At 34.9% G+C, this 22079-nt stretch overlaps 1 protein-coding gene across 4 annotated transcripts in view; it reads left to right on the top strand.

The window, feature by feature from the left end:
- The window catches only part of WDPCP (WD repeat containing planar cell polarity effector), a 332130-nt gene that overhangs the window by 236662 nt on the left and 73389 nt on the right, over positions 1–22079 (top strand). For 3 of the 4 annotated variants that reach the window (XM_082643314.1, XM_082643313.1, XM_082643315.1), the window contains exon 13: positions 2271–2334. The exons of the other annotated variant lie outside the window; for it this stretch is intronic. In XM_082643314.1, coding sequence (XP_082499440.1) covers positions 2271–2334 — 64 coding nt within the window. The remainder of the gene's footprint in view (positions 1–2270; positions 2335–22079) is intronic. 4 annotated transcript variants of the gene reach the window in all.

Here is a 22079-nt window from a genome sequence, read left to right as displayed (position 1 = left end):
GTAGTTCTGCCTTTTTTCCCCCCATTTTTGCTCTCTGCTCACAGATCCTTACTGTAGTTTCAATCAAGGGACTTCAGTTAGTTGGTTATTTTTTTTACTGAGAGTGTGGTACCCTTGGAAATTTCCCTTTTTTCAGAGTCCTGTGTTGTACTTTAACATATATTTTATAAGCAATCTAGTTGGGGAGCGCTCTTTGATATTTTTGGTTGTCCATACTGCCAGATGCCAATGCCAACTCTTTCATTTTATCATAATGTTAATCATTACCTCTCACCTAGAATGAAGAGTACCTCCTGACCTGTCCACCTTAATTTCATATTTCCCAATTTCAATTAATCATATATATGGTTGCCAAATTTATGTATCAGTGGACATATTAGACATGTTAAATTTGAGTTTCCTGGAAATAAAGAGTTTGGAGCTCAGGAAATAAATGGATTCTAGAGATTTATGGGTCATTGATATAATTATCAATGCCATAGGAGTGGGTAAGGTTACTGGGGAAAACTTCATGGAGTAGACAGAGAAAAATTAACTTAAAAAGGAGACTAAGAAGATGAATTCTAAGAATTGAGAAAACAAAGAATGAATCTCCAAATGCAAGAAAGAGAGGGTTTCAAGGAGGGGAAGTTAATAGGGTCAGATATGGCCAAAAGGGCACACAGGATAAGAACTTATCTTTAAGTCTGGATAATTTACTACTGCTAGAAAAGTTTCATTGGAGTGGCAACAAATGCAAGATGGCAGTGAATGTATGGAAGAGTAGTACAACTTGCTGATCCTCTGTCTTCTTCCTCATTACATCCCACTTCCACTGTATATATGATGAATCCTTCAGCTTTCTGGAACAAAAATAAACACAATTTTCTTCTGATCTCCCATAGTTGAAAGGGATTCAAGCAAATACTGGAGATACTAGTAAGTAGAGCCAGGGAGGAGATGGGATAACAGTAATCAAACACAGCATGGAAATTGTGAAGTGTTTCAGGTTCTGGACCTACCAGCTCATATGGAATAATAATAAGCCTCGTGTGTTTGAATTTTAATTGTATTAGCTATTTCACTAATAAATGTATGTACTCTGTCAATAATAATTAATATTCTACATTTCTGACACGTTTTATTTGGAATCTCCTATATTTTTTTAAAATAAATTTATTATTTATTTATTTATTTTTGGCTGCATTAGGTCTTCATTGTTGCATGAGGGCTTTTCTCTAGTTTTGGCACGCAGGGGCTACTCTTCATTGCAGTGCGCAGGCCTCTCATTGTGGTGGCTTCTCTTGTTGTGGTGCATCATTATATTTTATACCATCTTATTTCACAGTATAAAACAGAGAACAGAGAACAACTTGGTTATTTATCTTCTTGTTTCTTGAGTCAGAAAGACTGACAGTTATATGTAAGTCTCAACATTTAGACAAAATAAAGATGAACTTTCATTCCAAAATCCTGTGCAAATTGTATGTTCGTGACATGCTTTTCTCTCAGGATTTTAAAATTTCTACAGAGGCAATTAATTTAAACTGAAGTTTGTTCTCATGTATTTTAGCCTAAAATTAAACTTTCACAAAGAAAATTCTCAGTTTTACCTCAAGGAAAGATAGGATAAAAGAGTAGAAAAGTAGTATCTTAAAAAAATACTTATCCGAAAAAGAGGGGATATTTGTATATGGATGGCTGATTCACTTTGCTATACATACAGCAGAAACTGACACGGCAGTGTAAAGCAACTATACTCCAAGAAAAAAAAATCTTAGAAACCATTTATTATTTTCATTTACAACAGAGGAGAACATATTTTTTCAAACTCACAAATATGAGAGTTTTGTAATAATGCAACATTTGACTTCTCAACTTTTACCTAAGAAACATAAAAGTATAATTATATGATTTATTAATTGCTCTTATCCTGCTATATTCTCCATATCCCCATACTTTTCTCTTATATAACAAAACACAACAAAGTAAAATATAATGAGAAACATTATTTCCTAAGCTATTATTTCTCTACATTCAGCAGCACCTAATCTGGTTAGGTTTATCTTTGAAAGTTGCACTGAACACCTCCACAGGGCTGTGTGCCTCAGCTTCTCCTACGTACAATAAGAGTTCACATAGGGAAGATCCCAGCAGGCAAAGTCCCTCCTGTTTGAGAATATTTTTCTTATCAGAACAAAAACAGTAACACATAAGTAAATTAAACAAACTGCTCTCTCCTCTTCTGTAGTTTTGTTCACAACATATAACATTTCTTTTCTACCTTATAGGTACCAGAGATTTGAAAAGGCATTTCTGTTAGCTGTTGACATTGGTGCTCGTGACCTGTTTATGGTGAGTCATTCCCAGAGATGATTTTGTGCCTTCAGTTCTAAGGCTGAGTAAGTTGTCAGCTTTTGTGACCATTAAAAAGGATTAGTGTCATTTGTGCCTTCAACACATGGTGGGAAAGCATTATTCCATCCTGGTTTGCAGCTTTGCCTTCATGAAACTGGTCAATAGCCATCTAGTCTCTTTTGACTTGTTGACATTTTTCTTGCCAGACCCAAAGGATTTTTTAAGTTTTCTAAGAATTTATAATTCTTGAACGTTTCTCCTCATGTACGTTGATGTGAGGGGATGACACCTTTGTATCTAACAAGCTTAAATGTCTTTCTAATCCGTTCTCTAAAGAAGTACAGCTTCAGAAATCAGGACCTAGGGCAAAACATGTCCCCTAGATCTTGAATGTGCTCAGTTTGTCTCTTAGATTTTAGTGAGAAGTAACATATTATGAATGTTCTCACTTGTATTTTTAAAGTATCCACAGTGCAAAGTGGATCCAAGAGGATATAAATTCAAATATGCTTTAGTCCTCCACTTATTAGCTACAGAACAGTAAAATCAACCAGTTTCTTACAGATCTTTGTGCTCTGTATCAGGTTCTTATTTTATAAGATCTTTCACCACAGTGTCCAGTGAGATCAGATGAACAAAGGTGGGGTTCCTGGTTTTTCAGCATATTCTGCTCCACAGAGATTTCACTGTTGTCAATGAAACAGTGAAGCAAAAGCTTCTTGAAAACAACAAAAACTTCTGGAAGGCTCTTTTACCTGAATCTTCTGCACAAATGAAGACATTTTGTAGTTGAAATTAAGCTTTGATGCTTTAGATGTTAATATGGGTTCATGACTTTGGAATGAATTTGTTATTTAAATTCTAATTTTGCATCATTCAGTTAAATTGTGCTTTCATTGATCATGAAAAAAATCTAATTACTTCACATGTATGAGCCTTTTGTTGGTCATCTGTATTTTGTTAGGTCAAATTGATCAGGCATATTAGTATATTAAGGGAACATTTTATTATTTTCACCAAAGTCTATGCATGCAGACATCACAGTGTCAGAAATTTAATTACAACACTCTTTAGATTTTCTGACCCCAATGACTTTCACTCTTTACCTCCACCTTCTCACCTCTGACACTACTCACAAGTAAAGGTAGATTTTCTTCATATTTCTTTATTTTTTTTATGTCTGTAGTCCCAGTCTTTTTTCTGGCGAAGATAAGAACTGAAGAGATGAGTATTTAAATATTTAGTGTCTGGTAAACTTTCTTTCTCAATGTATTATTATATTGCTCTGTAATTTTTGCTGCTTTGGCTATTAATTAATACATAATCATCAAAGCCATCTTATAAATTTTTTTCAAATCATATCTGTTTCAGTATTTAGTCTCAGTTAGGCAGTAACAATATAAAGAAAGTCTCCATGTTAGTTTAAAGCCAGATAGGCTTTCTGCTGATAGGCTAACCCTAACCCTAACCCTAACCCATAAGGATTTTTACTAGTAAAGGGTAAAAACCTAAAATAAGGGAATGAGAGAAATAATTTCACTTTCCTTTTTATTTGTAAAAGTGAACAATCAAAATGCTACATCCTTATTCTTCCTATGTAACTTTGCTTATTTATAGCCCAAGATCTGCCTTAAGGAAGCATTAAGAGCCTTAAGAGAGCATTAAGGCCTTAAACAAAGCTCCATTTAAGCTCATGATTCTACTATATACATTTGAAGCTCCATATTGAAATTGTCTAAAGAAATTATCACGTTTTCTAATAGATCAAATATTACTATTTAAATTATCATCTAGCCTAAATACTGATAAATATTACCTCTTTGAATTTAAAAGTTTTTAAAATAAACAGGATTATTCCTACATGTAAATTATCTTCTCCCGCCAAGATATCTCTTCCTTAAAGAATAAAAATATGACCACATTGAATGCAAAGGGGTCACCAAAAAAGTATAATGGTTAACCTGAGAATATTCTTTTTGCATTAGCATCTATCAGAGATAGAAGGATAAAAGACATATAGCATGATATCAATAGGCCTTGAATATTAAAAAGTCAGTATGTGGGTACTGGACCTGAGGAAATGGGCCAGAAAGGACCTCTTTGTCTGCTTTAAACTATAGCCTAAGTGAACATCTTCTAAATTAGGGTCAGCAAACTATGGCCTGCCAGCCAAATCTAGCCCCAAAATGGCTTTTTACAGTTTTAAATCGCTGAAAAAAATCAAAAGAAAAATAGTATCAAAACACTTTAAAATATATGATATTAAAAATACATGATAGTGAAATTCAAATTTCAGTGTCCATAAGTGAAGACAGCCAAACTGACTTATGTAATGTGTATGACTGCTTTACTCTATGATGGCAGAGTTGAGTGGTTGCAAGAGACTATATAGCTTGTAAAGCCTAAAATATTTCTATCTGGTGTTTTACAAAAAAAGTTTGCAGACCCCTTGTCAAAAAAATCATAATTTATAAATTCACTCCTCTATTTAAAACCCTTTAGCAGCTTCTTGTCACCTTTGGGATAAATTCTAACTCCTTAATATGGCATCTAAGGCCCCTCCACTCTCACCTCTCTGCTTTCCAGCTACATCAGCTTTCTTTCAGTTCTGGGAAATGCACTCTACTCCTTATTACATCCAGACCATGTTAAGGAGTTTGGGTTTATCCTTACCCCAAATCAGCAAGGTGTAATGGGAAGGTGTAATGGTAGATACATGGAATTTGGGCCATAAGTTCTCTTCAAGATCAGTAACTTTTGAGTTTTCTAAAATGTATATAAATGACGATAATAATATAGTACCTACCCAAGGGTTGGGTTTTTAATTGAATAAAAGCATCTTTGAATTCTATAGTGCTTTATAATTTTTTTTATTATTATTATTTTTTTTTGTGGTACGCGGGCCTCTCCCGTTGTGGAGCACAGGCCCCAGATGCGCAGGCCCAGAGGCCATAGCCCATGGGCCCAGCCGCTCCGCGGCATGTGGGATCCTCCCGGACTGGGGCATGAACCCGTGTCCCCTGCATCGGCAGGCGGACTCTCAACCACTGCGCCACCAGGGAAGCTCCAGTGCTTTATAATTTTTAAGTTTCACACAGATGATTTCATGTAATCCCATAATAACCCTTTGTTTCCCTTCACTCCTATATTGCCCCTGCCTCTTTCCCTCTCCCCACTGGTAACCACTAGTTTGTTCTCTATAAGTCTGCTTCTTTTTTATTATATTCACTAGTTTGTTGTATTTTTTAGATTGCACATATAAGTGATATCATACAGTATTTGTCTTTCTCTGACTTACTTCACTTAGCATAATGCCCTCCCAGTCCATCCATATTGCTGCAAATGGCAAAGTTTCATTCTTATTTATGGCTGAGTAGTATTCCAATTTATATATATATAAGACATCTTCTTTATCCATTCAACTGTTGTTGGAAACTTAGGTTGCTTCCATACCTTGGCAATTATAAATAATGCTGCTATGAACATTAAGGTGCATGTATCTTCTTTGACTTAGTGGTTTTGGGTTTTTTTCTGATATATATCCAGGAGTGGAATTGCTGGTAGTTCTATTTTAAGTTTTTTGAGGAAACCCCATACTGTTTTTCACAGTGGCTGTACCAATTTATGTTCTCAACAACAGTGTATGATGGTTCCCTTTTCTCCACATCCTCACCAACATTTGTTGTGGTCTTTTTGATGAAAGCCATTCTGATGGGTGTGAGGTGGTATCTCATTGTGGTTTTGATTTGCGTTTCCCTGATGATTAGTGATGTTGAGCATCTTTTCATGTGCCTGTTGGCCAACTGCACGTCCTCTGTGAAAAAACTGGCTATTCAGTTCTGCCCATTTTGTAATCAGGTTGTTTGTTTTTTTGATGTTGAGTTGTATGAGCTTTTAATATATTATGAATATTGAATATTAACCCCTTATTGGTCACATCATTTGCAAATATCTTCTCCCATTTAGTAGGTTGTCTTTTCACTTTTGTGGATGGTTTTGTTTGCTGTGCAAAAGCTTTTAAGTTTAATTAGGTCTCACTTGTTTATTTTTGCTTTTGTTTCCTTTCCTTTTAGGAGATGGATCCAAAAAAATATTGCCATGATTTACGTCAAAGAGTGTTCTGCCTGTTTTCCTCTAGGAGTTTTATAGTATCTGGTCTCACATTTATGTCTTTAATCCATTTTGAGATTGTTTTTGAGTCTTAGTGGAGATACTGTATTGGAAGTACTTTGTAAGCTAGGAAGTACTAAACAGATATTATATGTCATTACTATTAAGAGAGAGCAACAGTTGCATTTACATGCCAATTGCAAGAAATAATGAAGACCTGAAACAGGGCCTGAATTAAATGAATATAAAAGAGAAGATATTTTGTAAGCAAAATCAATATGATTCAGTAAGCCCTTAGATGAAAATGAAATATTTAGATTATGAGTAAATAATAATATAATAAAAAACAATACCATAAAATATAAAGAACAAAGTAAAAAAAAATCACTTGAAATTTTCTTATCCAGAAATGAACCTCTATAAGTGTACACATGTACTAAACTTTTTATTTATAACTAGTTTTTTTTCATTCATCAATGTTATAGTGACAGTTTTCCATAAAAATAAATATAGACCTCTATCACTACTTTAATGGTTACATTGTATTCCATTTTATGGGTGGTACTGACATAAAAGCAGGTATATAGACCAGTGGAACAGAATAGAGAGCCTAGAAGTAAACCCATGAATATACTGTCGACTGCTCTTTGACAGGGGCACCAAGAACATACAATGGGGAGAGGGTAGTCTCTTCAGTAAATGGTGGTGGGAAAAATGGATATCTACATGCAAAAGAATGGAACTGGGCCCACTCACAAAAATTACCTTATATCACTCACAAAAATTAACTCAAAATGGGTTAAAGACTTACACGTAATACCTGAAAGCACAAAACTCCTAGAAGAAAACATTGAGAAAAAGCCACTTGACATTGGTCTTGGCAGTAATTTCTTGGATAAGACACCAAAAGCAAAGGCAAAAAAAGCTAAAATAAGTAGGACTACATCAAACCAAAAAGCTTCTGCCCAGCAAAGGAAACAAGCAAGAAAAAGAAAAGGCAGTCTATGGAATGGGAGAAAATAGTTGCAAATCATATATCTGATCTGGAGTAAATATCCAAAATACGTAATGAACTCATACAAAATACCAAAATTCAAATAATGCAATTTAAAAATGTGCAAAGGACCTGAAGAGATATTTTTCCAAAGAAGGCGTACAAATGGCCAACAGGTACAGCAGTCGTCAGGGAAATGCAAATCAAAACCACAGTGAGCTATCACCTCACACCTGTTAGGATGGCTTTTTTCAAAAAAGACATAAGATTAAAAAATGTTGGCAAGGATGCGGAGAAAAGGGAACCCTTGTACTGTTGGTGGGACTGTAAATTGATACAGCCATTATGGAGAACAATATGGAAGTTCCTCAAATTAAAAATAGAACTACCATATGATCCGGTATTCCCACTTCTGGGTACATAATCAGAGGTAACAAAATCAATATCTTGAAGAGATATATGTACTCCCATGTCCACTGCAGCATTACTCACAAGAGCCAAAATCTGGAAGCAAGTTATGTGTCCACTGACATGAGTGGATGAAGAAAATGTAACATACAGAAAGATATATATATATATACATACATATACACACACACATACACTATGGAATGTTGTTCAGCCAAAATATGAAGGAAATCTTGCCATTTTCTATAACATGAATGAGCCTGGAGAGCATTATGCTAAGTGAAATAAGCCAGATAGAGAAAGACAAATACTGTGTGGTATCAGTTATATCTGGAATCTTAAAAAGAAAAAAGCTGATTTCATAGAAATAAAGAGCAGAAGGGTAGTTGCTAGGGGCTGGTTAGTGCTCTTTGTGTACTGTTTTTAAAATCTTTTATTATCCCAAGGTCTTGAAAATATTCTCTTTTTAATCTTCTAAAAGTTTTATTATTTTAATGTTAACATTCAAACCTATGATCCACCTAGGTATGGCTCAAAATTAATTTCTATCATACACACACACACACACACACACACACACACACACACATCCAGTTGACCTATGACTGTTTATTAACAAGACTGTCCTTTGCTTAGTGCTTTACATGGCCACCTTTGTCATAAATCAGGTTCCCATATATACGTTTAGGTCTGTATCCCTGTACCAAGACCAGTCTTAATTATTGTCCTTTTTAAGTATTTATATCCAGTAGCATAAGTCTTCCAACTTTGTTTAAATGTGTTGTTCTTATTCTAACTTCTTGCGATAGATGCTTAAATCATGGATTTTTTTAGGCTTTATTTTCCAATGTATGCATTCAAGGGGATAATTTCCATTCAAGCATAGCTTTGTGTTCTGACACTTTATGTCATATTTTTCATTATCATTCAGCTCAAAATATTTCTAACATTCCTGTTGTGAATTCTTCTTTGCCCATGATTTCTTTAAATTTCAACTAATTTCAAACAACACACACACACACACACACACCCCTTAACCTACTGTATTATGTCAACCCTTTGAAATTTGTTGAAACTTTTTTATGGCTCATTATATGGTCAATAGTGAAGTTTCCATGTTCATTGAGAAGAATATGTACTCTGCAGTTTACAGTTGTTGGGTACAGTATTCTATATAAAGTCAAGTTTGTTAGTCATGTTGTTCAGTTCTTCTATATCTTCACTGAGACTGATGTATTAAAATTTTCCACTGTGACTGTGGTTCTGTTTGCCTTTTTTGTTATTTTATTTGTTTTAAGGCTGTGTAGTTAGGTGCATGCCAGTTTAGAACTGTTATATTTTCTTGGTATATTGCACCTTTATCATTATAAAACATTCTTCTATTTTCTAGAAATGTTTGCCTTAAAACCTACTTCATATCTCAAAGTATACCTACACCAGCTTTATTTTGGTTTGTGTTTACTTATATCCTTCATATATCATAATCCATGTTTCCTTATATTTAAATTGTATCTCTTGTAAGCAATATAGAGTTGGATATTTGTAATCAACTCTCACAAGCTTTGTCTTTTAATTGGATTATTTAATTGAAATATAACATAAATAATAGTACAACTATTTCTTTTCTGTATGTCCGACTTATTCTATGTCCTTTAACCATCCTTGGCCCTCTTAGTATTAACTATATTCCATTCTTCTCTTTCATTAGCTTATTTTTTTCCTCTTTTTCTCTTGACTAATGTCTTTTTGGTAGGCCTTTTCATTGTTGCTGTTGTTTGGGGGTCATTTACTCTTATCTCTTTCCTCTTTTTTTTTAAATTGAATTTTGGACATAAGATATTTAAAATTTAGTGATAATTTGAGGCTGTATATGATGTTAGTTATTTTCCTCCAGAAAGAATTTACTTTTGTTACTGTAAAATAATTAGGGTAAAGGTTAAACAACATTTTAATCTGTTCTGGAGTTGAGTTTATTTGAAGCTGAGTTTCAGTCTGAGAGGTGGTTTATTTCCACTTTATACTTATGTCAAGAATGTAGCCCTTCAGGAGTCCCAGCTGAAAGCTCTGTCTCAGCAATCTCTGAAGTATAACTTTGTACTTTTAGCCCGATACCTGAAACTCTACCTAAAGCTCTGTGCAGTTTCTCAACTTTTCAAACACTACTTCCTGCGCAGTTTCTCAGGCTCTTGGCCACCAATTACAAATTGGCAAATGCTTTGAAAGCAAAAGCAGCACCAAATATCAGGCTTATACCTCTCTGGGCTTTGCTTCTGTCTAGGAACTTGGGTCTTTCAAATACTCACTGTCTTGGTAGGTCTCCAGTGTCTGCAAACAGAATTTTAGAAATTATTTTATCCAGCTGTTCTAGTCATTCTCAGTAAGAGTATTCTCTTTTATATCCTTATCTGGATAATTGGAATCAGAAGTTCTGCAGTATATTTTTGGAAGGTGAGTGAAGTGTTAAACCTGGCACTAGCTGCTTTCCAATTCTGTATAACTCCCTGCAGTGTGCTATTATGTTTGAACTATTAATCACTAAGAGCCTTAAATGTGACAAATTCTACTTTTAAGCATAACATGTCATCAATTTTATGCCCCAAATGGATCAAATGAAATTTTATAAAATACTGCATACTAGGGTTTATCACTCAATTAAAGTAAAAGAACTAAAGAGAAGAACCTAATTTTTTCCTATTTTAACTCATTTTCAAGAAAGTAAAAAAAAAAAAAATTTACAGCTCTTCAAGTTGAAGAATTGTTTTAATCTTGTAGGATTAATAATGCAAATCTTTCCTTTTGATAACAGTAGGAGATATTTGTGATTATGCCTGCTTAAATTTATAGTCTGTCTTGCTTGAGGGCATGCAAGTGCTTTATGATTATCAGGAACAAAATCGTTACAGCTCAAAAAATTAAAGAAGTTAACTTTTCTTAATCATCTGCAAAGTGCCAGGCATTATGCCAGAGGCTTTGCATGTTATCTTATTTAATTTTCATAATAATCCTAACCAACAGAATTATTATACCTATTTTATAGTTGATAAAACTGATAAGGAAAACTGAAAATCGTGATTCAAACTCAGATGTGTTTGACTCTAAAATCCATGTCATTTCCAATATACCAAACTGCTTATATAAACAAAAGATTTGGAAGTTCTCCAAAAGTTAGCAATTTATGACTTGATGACTACCCATAACTAAGTCTAAGAAAGCTATTGTTTCCCTTTTATTCCTTATGAAAATGCACAAAGATTTCAGTAAGACTGCTTATTGTAGAATGACAATCTACATGACAATCTGATCTAGCTTGAACGATTTACAGAACCCCAGCTTATTGGGGAGATGATTCATCCAAATTAAGTGCTCTTAAAGTTTGTCTGTAGTAAAAGGGAAGCGTCTGTTGTGTGCAGTGAATATGAAAAGGATCACAAAAAAGTAGCACCAGTTGCCTATTTCCCTATTTTCTCATTCATGTCTCCAGGAAAGAACACTTTCACATGTTTAGGCATGATTTTCTTTCAGGTAGATGTGGTTTATGCTAGTCATCATATTGATAGATCTTCCAGCACCATGAATCTACTCTTTGAGAACCCATCTGCATCTTGGGAGACACAAAGAAGAGTTGTATCTTAGAGTGTCATGTGAACTGGACAGGTGTAACACTTTTTGTGTCCATCCCCAATCTCTTGTCCTTTAGAAAAGCATCAGCTTCTCATTGGTCCCTATAGTTCAACGCTGTTTCTTACTAGAACCCAAACAAAGAGAAATAATGATATAATTAATATTGGCTCAACTGTTTTAAAATATTACTGGTGAGGTAAGGGAAGGGGGAATCTTCCACTTCCAGCCAATGGAGACATTGGTTTTCAGACTTGCCCTCCTACTGTGAAACTGGACAAAATATATGAGACAGCTGTATTTAGGCAGTGGACAATAAGGACAGCAGGACCATGATTCCTCAAAAAATGGAGATTACACAGATGAGCCCTGTATACAACTTCCAGAGCAGAGACCAGTGATGTCACTCAGCTGAAGAGCCAGAGATAAGAGTTCAGAATTCAGGGATGATGAGGGGTCTAGAATTTGTGGGACAAGATACCAGAAAGGGAGAATCTGTGTGAAGAGTGGGGACCCAGAAGTCTTCATGGTGGTTCCCTTTGGGTCCTTGATGGGAGAGTAGGCTGCAAGTAGACAAGGCCTATCAAAGAGCCTCTGCTGTGACAATGAGAGTGAATGGAGAGGCTGCAGAGTGCTGAGACATGCTTTAATTCTGTTTCAGCCAAAGTGAAGCAACCTCACTGAGCATTTATATGAAACCTCAGAAATGCCACGCTTTAAGAATAAGGACCATATACTAAGACTATTTACAAAACTGAAATAGATCTGCCTTTAAATATCATAAAACCAATTTGACAGGATCAAAAGAATCTACCACATATTTAATGCCTTGCTAGTACAAAACTCAATATCCTTTAAAGAAAGACAATATAATCCAAACTCCCTGAAATGTGACATCCACAATGTCGAGCGTAAACAGTGTCGCACATTACTAGGTGTGTGAAGAAGCAGGGAAATGTGATGTATTATGAAGAGAAAAAGAAGCTAATAGTAACAGACCCTGAGATGACCCAGATGTTGAAATGAGCAGACAAGCACTTTGGAGCAGCTATTATAAGTATGTTCAAGGATTTTAAAAGAAAAGAAGAACATAATGACTGAATATATAGGGATTCTTAGCAGAGACATAGAAACTATTAAAAACCATGGGGGGAAGAATTCTAGAAATGAAAAATATGAAATCTGAAATCAAAATAGATACTGTATAATAAAGGATTAGTGACTTTGAGGATAGTTCAATAGAGACCATCCAATTTGAATAAGAGAAAGAAGAAAATTGCAAAAAATGAACAAGGACTAACATGTGAGACAAAGTCAAGTGCTCTAAAATACATGTAATTCGTGGAAAACATCAGTCTACAGATCCAAGAAGCTCAGTGAACTCCAGATAGAAGAAAGCTTTACCCAGGCACACAACATCTTGGCACAGCACATCCAGACTACTGAAACCAATGATGAAAAGTCTTTAAAATACCCAGAAAAAAAAATTACATAAAAGGATCAGCAACTAATAGGAATTATCGCTGACTTCTCATCAGAAGCAATGATACCAAAAGATAATGGAACAACATCTTTAATGTACTGAAAAAATCAAAACTCTCAACACAAAATTTTGTATCTAGTGAAAATTACCATAAAATGAGAATGAAATGAAGACACTTCTGAATAAATGAAAGCTGAGACAACTCAGCACAAACAGACCTGCACCATAAGAAAAATTAAAGGATATTCTTCAGGCAGAACAAATATGATGCCAAATGTGGATATACATAAAAGAATAAAGAGCTTTGGAAATGGTAAACATGGATTAATAAGAAAAGTATTTTTTCCTCATGCCAAAATTTCTTTAAAAGATAACTGTTTAGAGGAAAAATACCAACAATGCATTGTGGTGTTTATAACATACATAGATATGAAATGAATGCCACTAACATCACGGGGGGTTGGGGTAAATGAAATTATACTTCTGTAACATTCGTACCTTTTACTGAAGTGGTATAATAATAATTCTAAGTAGACTGTGATAGATTAAGATTGCATATTGTAGTGCCGAGAGGATTTTCTTAAAAATTTAAATAGATATGCAACTTTAGAAAGTCAATAGAGGAAATTTAAAAATACATAAAAAATACTCAAACCAAAAGAGGGCAGTATAGGAGAACAAATAGAAAACAAATAAGCAAGATGGTATACTTAAACCCAAACATTTATAATTACATTAAATTCAAATTAACTGCACACCACAATTAAAAAGCAGAGATTGAATTTTTTTTTTTTTAGTCCAAGACTGTGGAACTGGATAAAAAGCAAGACCTAATTATATTCTGTGTATAAGAGAAACACTTCAGTTATTATGACACAATAAATTGAAATTAAAAAGATGTACCATGCAAACAGTAAGGTATCAGACAAATTAGACTTCAGGACAAAGGAAATATTACTAGACAAAGAAGGACACTTGTGATAATGAAAGTTCAGCAGAAAGACATAATTCTAAATGTTTATGTACAAAATAACTGAGTTTCAAATACGTGAAGCAAAAGCTGACAGCAAAAAAGAGAAATAGACAAATGTAATAATTCACGAACAAGTAGTAAAAAAAAAAAAAAAAAAACCATAAAGATTTGTGAACCTTTTAACCAACTTAACCCTGACAGTTTTTGAATCCACATTCAACAACTTTAGAATGCACGTTCTTTTCAAATGTATGTGGAATATTCACTAAACATAGACTATCTGCTGGTCCATAAAATAAAGCACAATACACTTTAGTAGACTGAAATATGACACCAAAGGAATTAAATTACAAGTCAATAACATTCATATATCTACAGTTCCCAACTATTTGCATATTAAACAGTGCTTCTCTGAAAGTCTCATGGATCAAAGAAATCACAAGAGAAACTTGGAAATATTTTTAATTGAATTTTAATGAACATATCAAAATGTATGGGATGATTACACAGGCATACCTCATTATATTGCACCTCCACTTTATTGTGCTTTACAGATACTGCATTTTTTACAGATTAAAAGTTTGTTGCAACCCTACCTCAGGCAAGTCTATCACACACACCATTTTTCCAACAGCATTTGCTCATTTCATGGCTTTGTGTCACATTTTGGTAATTCTTGCAATGTTTCAAACTTTTTCATTATTATTTTATTTGTTATGGTGATATGTGAACAGTAATCTTTGATGTTACTACCACAACTCACTGAAGACTCAGATGATGGTTAGCATTGTTTTTTAGCAGTAAAGCATTTTAAAATTAAGGTGTGTACAATGTTTTTTAAGACATAATGCTACTGCACACTCAATAGACTACAGTATGGTGTAAACATAAATTTTATATGCAGTAGGAAACCAAAACATTCTTGTGACTTGCTTTATTGTAATATTCACTTTATTGCAGTGGTCTGGAACTGAACCCACAGTATCTCCAGAGTATACCTGTAATCCATTATATAAAATGAGGCACCCTAAGTCCATACTGATACAAGTAAGTACATAAATAAAGAAAGCTATTTAATAAATATAAAAGGAATGACAAAATGAAAGAATCACAATTTGGCAAACATCATAGTAATAGTTGAATAAGGCAACAGTCATTAATGAATGCTGTAACTGTGAGAGAAAGTTTCATGAGCTACAGGATATTATTTACATAGTCTCAAAATATCTCCCCACAAAATATGTATTATTTACAAAAGGAAAAAGAGTTACTTTACAGTGAAGAAGGCTGGTAGACACCATGTTAATCAAATGATCAAAATGGAGCAAATAAAAATAATTTGCTACCTTATATATTGTTATAAGAACCCAACAGCCCTTCTGTGGCTTTCCTGCAAAAAAAAAGTGCAAAATCTGGATCTAATCATGAGGAAATACCAATTGAACCCAAATTAAGGGACATTCTAATAACTAGCCTATACTCTTCAAAAATTCCAAGTTCACATCAGTGAAAAGACTGAAGAACTATTTTATACTAAATAAGGAGACTAAAGGCACATACCAACTAAATCTATCAAGAAACGGATCTGTGTGCTGTGAATTGTTACTGGAACAATTGGTGAAATTTCAGTGATTAAGTGGGAGTAATGTTATCAATGTTAATTTCATGATTTGATTGTGGTTATGTAGGAAAGTATCCAAATTTATAGGAAATAAACACTAATGTATTCAAGAGTGTGTTGGCAACTTACTCTCCAATAATTCAGAAAAAAAAAGATATTTGTACTGTACTTGAAACTTTTCTAAACTGAGAATATTTTAAATTTTCACTATTGTCACAGCTCTAGACTATTGTTTCTCTAAGTAGAAGCTGTGTGGTTTTGAAGTCTATTTCTGTGGGTCACAGAAATACTTTTAATTCTGTGTCTTTAAAAATACTTTAATTCTGGACCTTATTCTGCTTTTCAAAATTCAAGTGACCTCTCCAACTTAATTATTACTGTGGCATAAAAGACAGTCATTTACTACCCAAGATTGCTGCTCTGGCCCCATATGGATGGCATGAGGATGACTTTGCCTTCTGAACTTTCTCATGTTGACATCCCTAATTACCTTGGCCATTGGCACAGGACCAGTTGGAATGTCAAGTGTGTGCTATTTGATAATGCTATAAAAAGACCTATAGCTGCTGCTCTCCAGCCATCTGTGCCTTCCCTTGGCATGATACTATTGGGTAGTTTGTCTTCCGTTGGCATTATTTCTATAGCGAGGCTTACATCTGCCACTCCTAGGCACTTACTTGGTGATCAAGTTGACATAAAATAGCTTCTTTGGCACTGTTTTTATTTAGAAGAGTTTTATACCTGTAAACTTCTGAAGCAAGAATTGACATTTACTATATACATTATAATTGTAATCATATACAATATTATGAATATAGAATTTTCTGGCCTCTATTGACTCAAACCTATCTTGGATTTCCAAGTTCAAATTTTCCCAGTCAGAAGTCTCTACTCTGAAGAATTAATCTATAAATGAAATGTACCTCTTCTGTTTTAAGACACTGGATTGAGTGTATACATCAACTTTTCCCTCCTGTGCCACATCTCTATAAATGATGGAACATACGTGTGTGTATGTGTGTGTGTGTGTGTGTGGTTAAAATTTATAACTGGAATTCAAATCAAGAATACATAAGAGACCAGAAGCTGTGAGGAATCCACTGAAAACTGTAAAACACACAAAATAATATTGAAAAAAGAAAGCAGAAACCTAAATGTCCAGATAAGATGGCTCCCAAAGTTGAACAAAGCACCAAAAGTTCTCCATGCTCTGGGAAAGGGGATACTAGGAATCAGAAAAATGTTCCTGGGAAAGCAAGGGTGAATAATAAGGTTGTAGCAAGGTGAGTGAGTGGAGAAGTCAAAGTAAGTAAATACTGATAAATCCCAGGTATTGTTAGAAAAATAAGCTGATGTGAGTATGTTAAGAATTTAAGAATATTCACCAGAAAAATAGGAAGGGTGATTTTATGAACTGAATTGTGTCCCCCCTCTCTTTCCAAATTGATATGTTGAAGCTGTAACCCCTAATGTGACTGAATTTGGAATGAGGCCTTTAAAGATACAGTTAAGGTTAAGTGAGGTCGTGGAGGTGGAGCCCTAATCCAATATGACTGGTGTATTTATAAGAAGAGGAAGAGACAACAGGGATGCATGTGCACAGAGGCAAATCCAGCAAGAAGGTGGTCACCTGCAAGCCAATGAGAGAGGCCTCAGGAGAAACCAAACCTGTCAGCAGCTTCATCTTGAACTTCCAGCCTCCTGAACTGTGAGAAAATAGTATTTCTCTTGTTTAATGTGCCCAGCCTTTGGTATTTTCTTATGGCTGCCCTAACAGACCAATACAAATGGTGTAACTTTAGAATCAGTAAATAAAAACGCAAAGAAGAAGACTTGATAAATTATTACAGAACAAATAGGAAATAATCAAAAGGAAATAAATAAGGGTATGGCAAATAGAAAGTAAAAAATAAGCTGGCAAGAATGTGTAAGCATCAGTAATTATAATGTCAATGAACTAAATTCACCTACTGAAAATCAGAGACCACAAAATTGGATTTTTAAATATCCAGGTATGCGTTGCATATATAAAACACTCCAAACCCAAAATAACATGGTTCAAATGGAAATATATATATAAATAAATGCTTCTAAAACCAACTGTCAGAAGAAAGTATCTGAAGACAAAAGTATTAAAAGGGAAAAAGAAGGTGAGGTACTTTTAAAGCATGTGCTCAAATTCTTTGATACTCCTCTTTTCAAAAGGTGGTGCCTTATCCTCTCATCCCCTTGAATGTGATCTGGACGTGGTAACTCACTTCAGCTATGAAGTATGACTTCTGAAACTAGGTAATAAAATGTGTTGTGGCTTCCTTTTTGCCCCTTTCTCTCTGATCACTTGCTCTGGGGGAAGCTAGTTGCCATGTCATGAGGACATTCAAGCAGCCCTATGGAGAGGCCTATGCAGTGAGATACAGATGCGTCTTATGAATGGCCGGTAAGGAACTGCATTTGCCAGCCATGTGAATGAGCCATCTAGAAGCAGGGCCTTCATACACAAACTTTCAGATGACTGCCCCTCTGGCCAACATCTTGACTGCAACCTAATGAGAGACCCTGAGTCCGAATCGCCCAGTTAAGTCTTCTTGGATTCCTGACCCTCAGAAATTATGGTATAATTGATGTTTATTGTTTTAAGCTACTAACTTTAGGGGTAATTTGTTGTGCAGCAATTGATAACTAATACAGAGAGATCCTTTATAATAATATAGTTGATAATTATAGAAGTAATCCATCAAGTAGAGATAGCACTATTCATTTAACTACAGAGCTCCAAAATATATTCTTAAAAAAAAAAACCTTCAAGGAAAAGTTGAAAAATCCACAAAGTGCAGGATGTTAGCACACCCTTCTCTGAAAGCCATACAAGGAGAAGGAAAAAAACAGTAAGGATATTAAGGATTTTAATAACATAATAAGAAAACTTGACCTAATGAAGATATGTTTAATAAACAGAATGCATATTATTAATAAAATATCAAAGTCATTTAAAATAATCATATCTAAGCCACCAAGGAAATATCAACATATTCCAAATATTTCTACCACAGAAATCATATTCAGTGACTTCTGTGCAGTAAAAGTAAAAATGAACTACAAAAAGATCACCCCAGGACTTCCCTGGTGGCGCAGTGGTTAAGAATCCACCTGCCAGTGCAGGGGACATGGGTTGGAGGCCTGGTCCGGGAAGATCCCACATGCCACAGAGCAACTAAGCCCGTGCGCCACAACTACTGGGCCTGCACTCTAGAGCCCACAAGTCACAGCTACTGAGCCCACGCGCCTAGAGCCCATGCTCCATGAGCCCATGCTCCACAACAAGAGAAGCCACTGCAATGAGAAGCCTGTGCCCCACAACAAAGAGTAGCCCCCGTTCACCACAACTAGAGAAGGCCCGTGCACAGCAGTGAAGACCCAATGCAGCCAAAAATAAATAAATAAATAACTTCTTAAAAAAAATCACCCTCATAAAAAATAACATTATGTGCCCCCAAATTTAACAACATACTTATTAATAACTCTTCTGCTAAAGGTGATCTCAAAGTGGAAATTATAAACTTGTAACAATGACAATGAAAATATTACATATCAAGGTCTGTGGCTTGCAGCCAAAGCAGTAATACTCAGAAGAAACTTCATAGCCTTAAATTCATTATTTTTTTTAAAAAGATTGAAAATAAATGACCTGTGCTTTCATATCAAGAGGACAAAGACAAATAAATCCAAAGAATGTAGAGAAATTAAATGAAGATAAAGGAAGAAATTAAATTAAAGTAGAATTTCTCAATAAAATCAAAGCCATTTTCTAGTAAACACCTGTAAGATAGTAGTTCAGAAAAATATCATCAAGGCATAGAAAAAGAAGACAAACACACACACACAAATTAGGATTGAAAAGGACATAATTACAGCAAAGGAAATTTGTTTTTAAAGAGGAGGATACTATTAATTTTGTTTTGAATTTATTCATTTTTATCATGGATAAAAAATGGAATAAAATAATGAATTGCCATATACCAATCACCTAACTTCAACAAGTACCTATACATGACCAAACAGTTTTCATTTATATTTCCAACCACCCTACATCCCATTTTGGATTATTTTGAAGCAACATATTATTTTACTTTAAATGCTTCATTATGTATCTCTGAAAGAGGGTTTTTTTTTAAAGAAACATCATCACAATACTATTATCAAATCTAAAGAAATTCCTCTTAGCTTCTTACTTATTTATTTATTGGCTGCATCAGGTCTTAGGTGCAGCACGCGGGATCTTTTGTTGCGGTACACAGGCTTCTCTCTAGTTGTGGCACGCAGGCTCAGTAGTTGTGGCTTACGGGCTCCAGAGCGAGTGGTCTCTGTAGTTGTGGTGTGTGAGTTCCACAGTGTGTCGGCTCTCTCGTTGCGGCACGCAGGCTCTCTAGTTGTGGCACGCAGGCTTAGTTGCCCCGTGGCATGTGGGATCCTAGTTCCCCAACCAGGGATGGAACTGGCATCCTCTGCATTGCAGGGCGGATTCTTAACCACTGGACCACCAGGGAAGTCCCTCCCCTTAGTTTCTTAATATCATCAAATCCAATTGATGTTCAGATTTCTCTGTTATCTCCAGAAATATTTATTTTTAAAAAATCTAAAAGGTAGTTGTATCTCAGGATCAACCAGGTCCAACATTACATTTGGTTGACGTGTCTCAGTGGTTAAAGTCTATTTTTTTTCTTTTTTGTATTTATTTAAAATTTCTTTTATTTATTTATTTATTTATTTATTTATTTATTTATTTATTTATTTATTTCCTTTGGCTGTGTTGGGTCTTTGTTGCTGCGTGTGGGCTTTTTCCATTTGCAGTGAGCTGGGGCTACTCTTCGTTGTAGTGCACGGGTTTCTCGTTGTGGTGGCTTCTCTTGTTGCGGAGCACGGGCTCTAGGCCCGCAGGCTTCAGTAGTTGTGGCACATGGGCTTAGTTGCTCTGCAGCATGTGGGATCTTCCCGGACCAGGGATTGAACCCATGTACCCTGCACTAGAAAGCAGATTCTTAACCACTGCGCCACCAGTGAAGTCCCTCAGTGGTTTATTTTAATCTGAGTTCCGGCTTCCTCTCTTTTCCCCACTTGTTTTGCAGTTTTGCTGTTGAATAAACTGAACCATTTGCCCTATAGAGTTTCTCATATTTTGACATGTGCCAACCTCATATCTTTGGAGTGCTTATTAATATGTTCCTCTGTCTCCTGTGTTTCCTGTAAAGCATTAGTTCATTTGGGTCTGTTTCAAGTGACCATTTTTTCTCCTGGTTAGGGTCACATCTTCTTAGTCCTTCTCACCAAAAGTGAGGTCATCACTTTTGGTTTTATCCTTCATTTATAATATATATATAGTATATATATATATATATAGTATATATAATATTTATATATACTATATATATTATATATAGTTATATATATATATATAACTAAAGATGCATATATATTCATCTATACCCGTTTTTAAATAAAACTTCTGTTTTAGTATTTTAGTAGCATATTAAAACATTGTTTGGCAACTTGATGGTTTTTTGTTTTTTTTTAATTTTATTGAAGCATAGTTGATTTACAATGTTGTGTCAATTTCTGCTGTACAGCAGAGTGATTCAGTTATACATATATATATATTCTTATTCATATTCTTTTCCATTATGGTTTATCACAATATATTGAATATAGTTCCCTGTGCTATACAGTAGGACCTTGTTCTTTATCCATCCTATATATAATAGTTTGAATCTGCTAATCTCACACTCTCAATCCTTTCCTCCCCCCCACCCCTTGGCAACCACAATTCTGTTCTCTATGTCTGTAAGTCTGTTTCTGTTTCATAGATTTGTTCATTTGTGTCATATTTTAGATTCCACATAAAGTGGTATCATGTGGTATTTGTCTTTCTCTTTCTGACTTAACTTCACTTAGTTTGATAATCTCCAGATCCATCCATGTTGCTGCAAATGGCATTATTTCATTGTTTTTCATGGCTGAGTAATATTCCATTGTGTGTGTGTGTGTGTGTGTGTGTGTGTACACACACATACACGTACATATACACATACCACATCTTCTTTATCCATTCATCTATCGATGGGCATTTAGATTATGTCCACATCTTGACTATTGTAAATAGTGCTGCTGTGAACATAGGGGGTGCATGTATATTTCCTAATTATAGTTTTGTCTGGGTATATGCCCAGGAGTGGGATTGCTGGATCATATGGTAGCTCAATTTTTAGTTTTTTAAAGAACCTCCATACTTTTCTCCATAGTGGCTGTACCAATTTACACTCCTACCAACAGTGTAAGAGGGTTCCCTTTTCTCCACATCCTCTCCAGCATTTATGATTTGTAGACTTTTTAATGATGGCCATTCTGACTGGTGTGAGGTGGTACCTCATTGCAGTTTCGATTTACATTTCTCTGATAATCAGCAATGATGAGCATCTTTTCATGTGCCTGTTGGCCATCTGTATGTCTTCCTTAGAGAAATGTCTATTTATGTCTTCTGCCC

Source organism: Mesoplodon mirus (assembly GCF_964341445.2).
Source record: "Mesoplodon mirus genome assembly, chromosome: 14".
NCBI classification, from domain to species: Eukaryota; Metazoa; Chordata; class Mammalia; order Artiodactyla; family Ziphiidae; genus Mesoplodon; species Mesoplodon mirus.
This window is presented reverse-complemented; position numbering and strand designations above follow the sequence as displayed.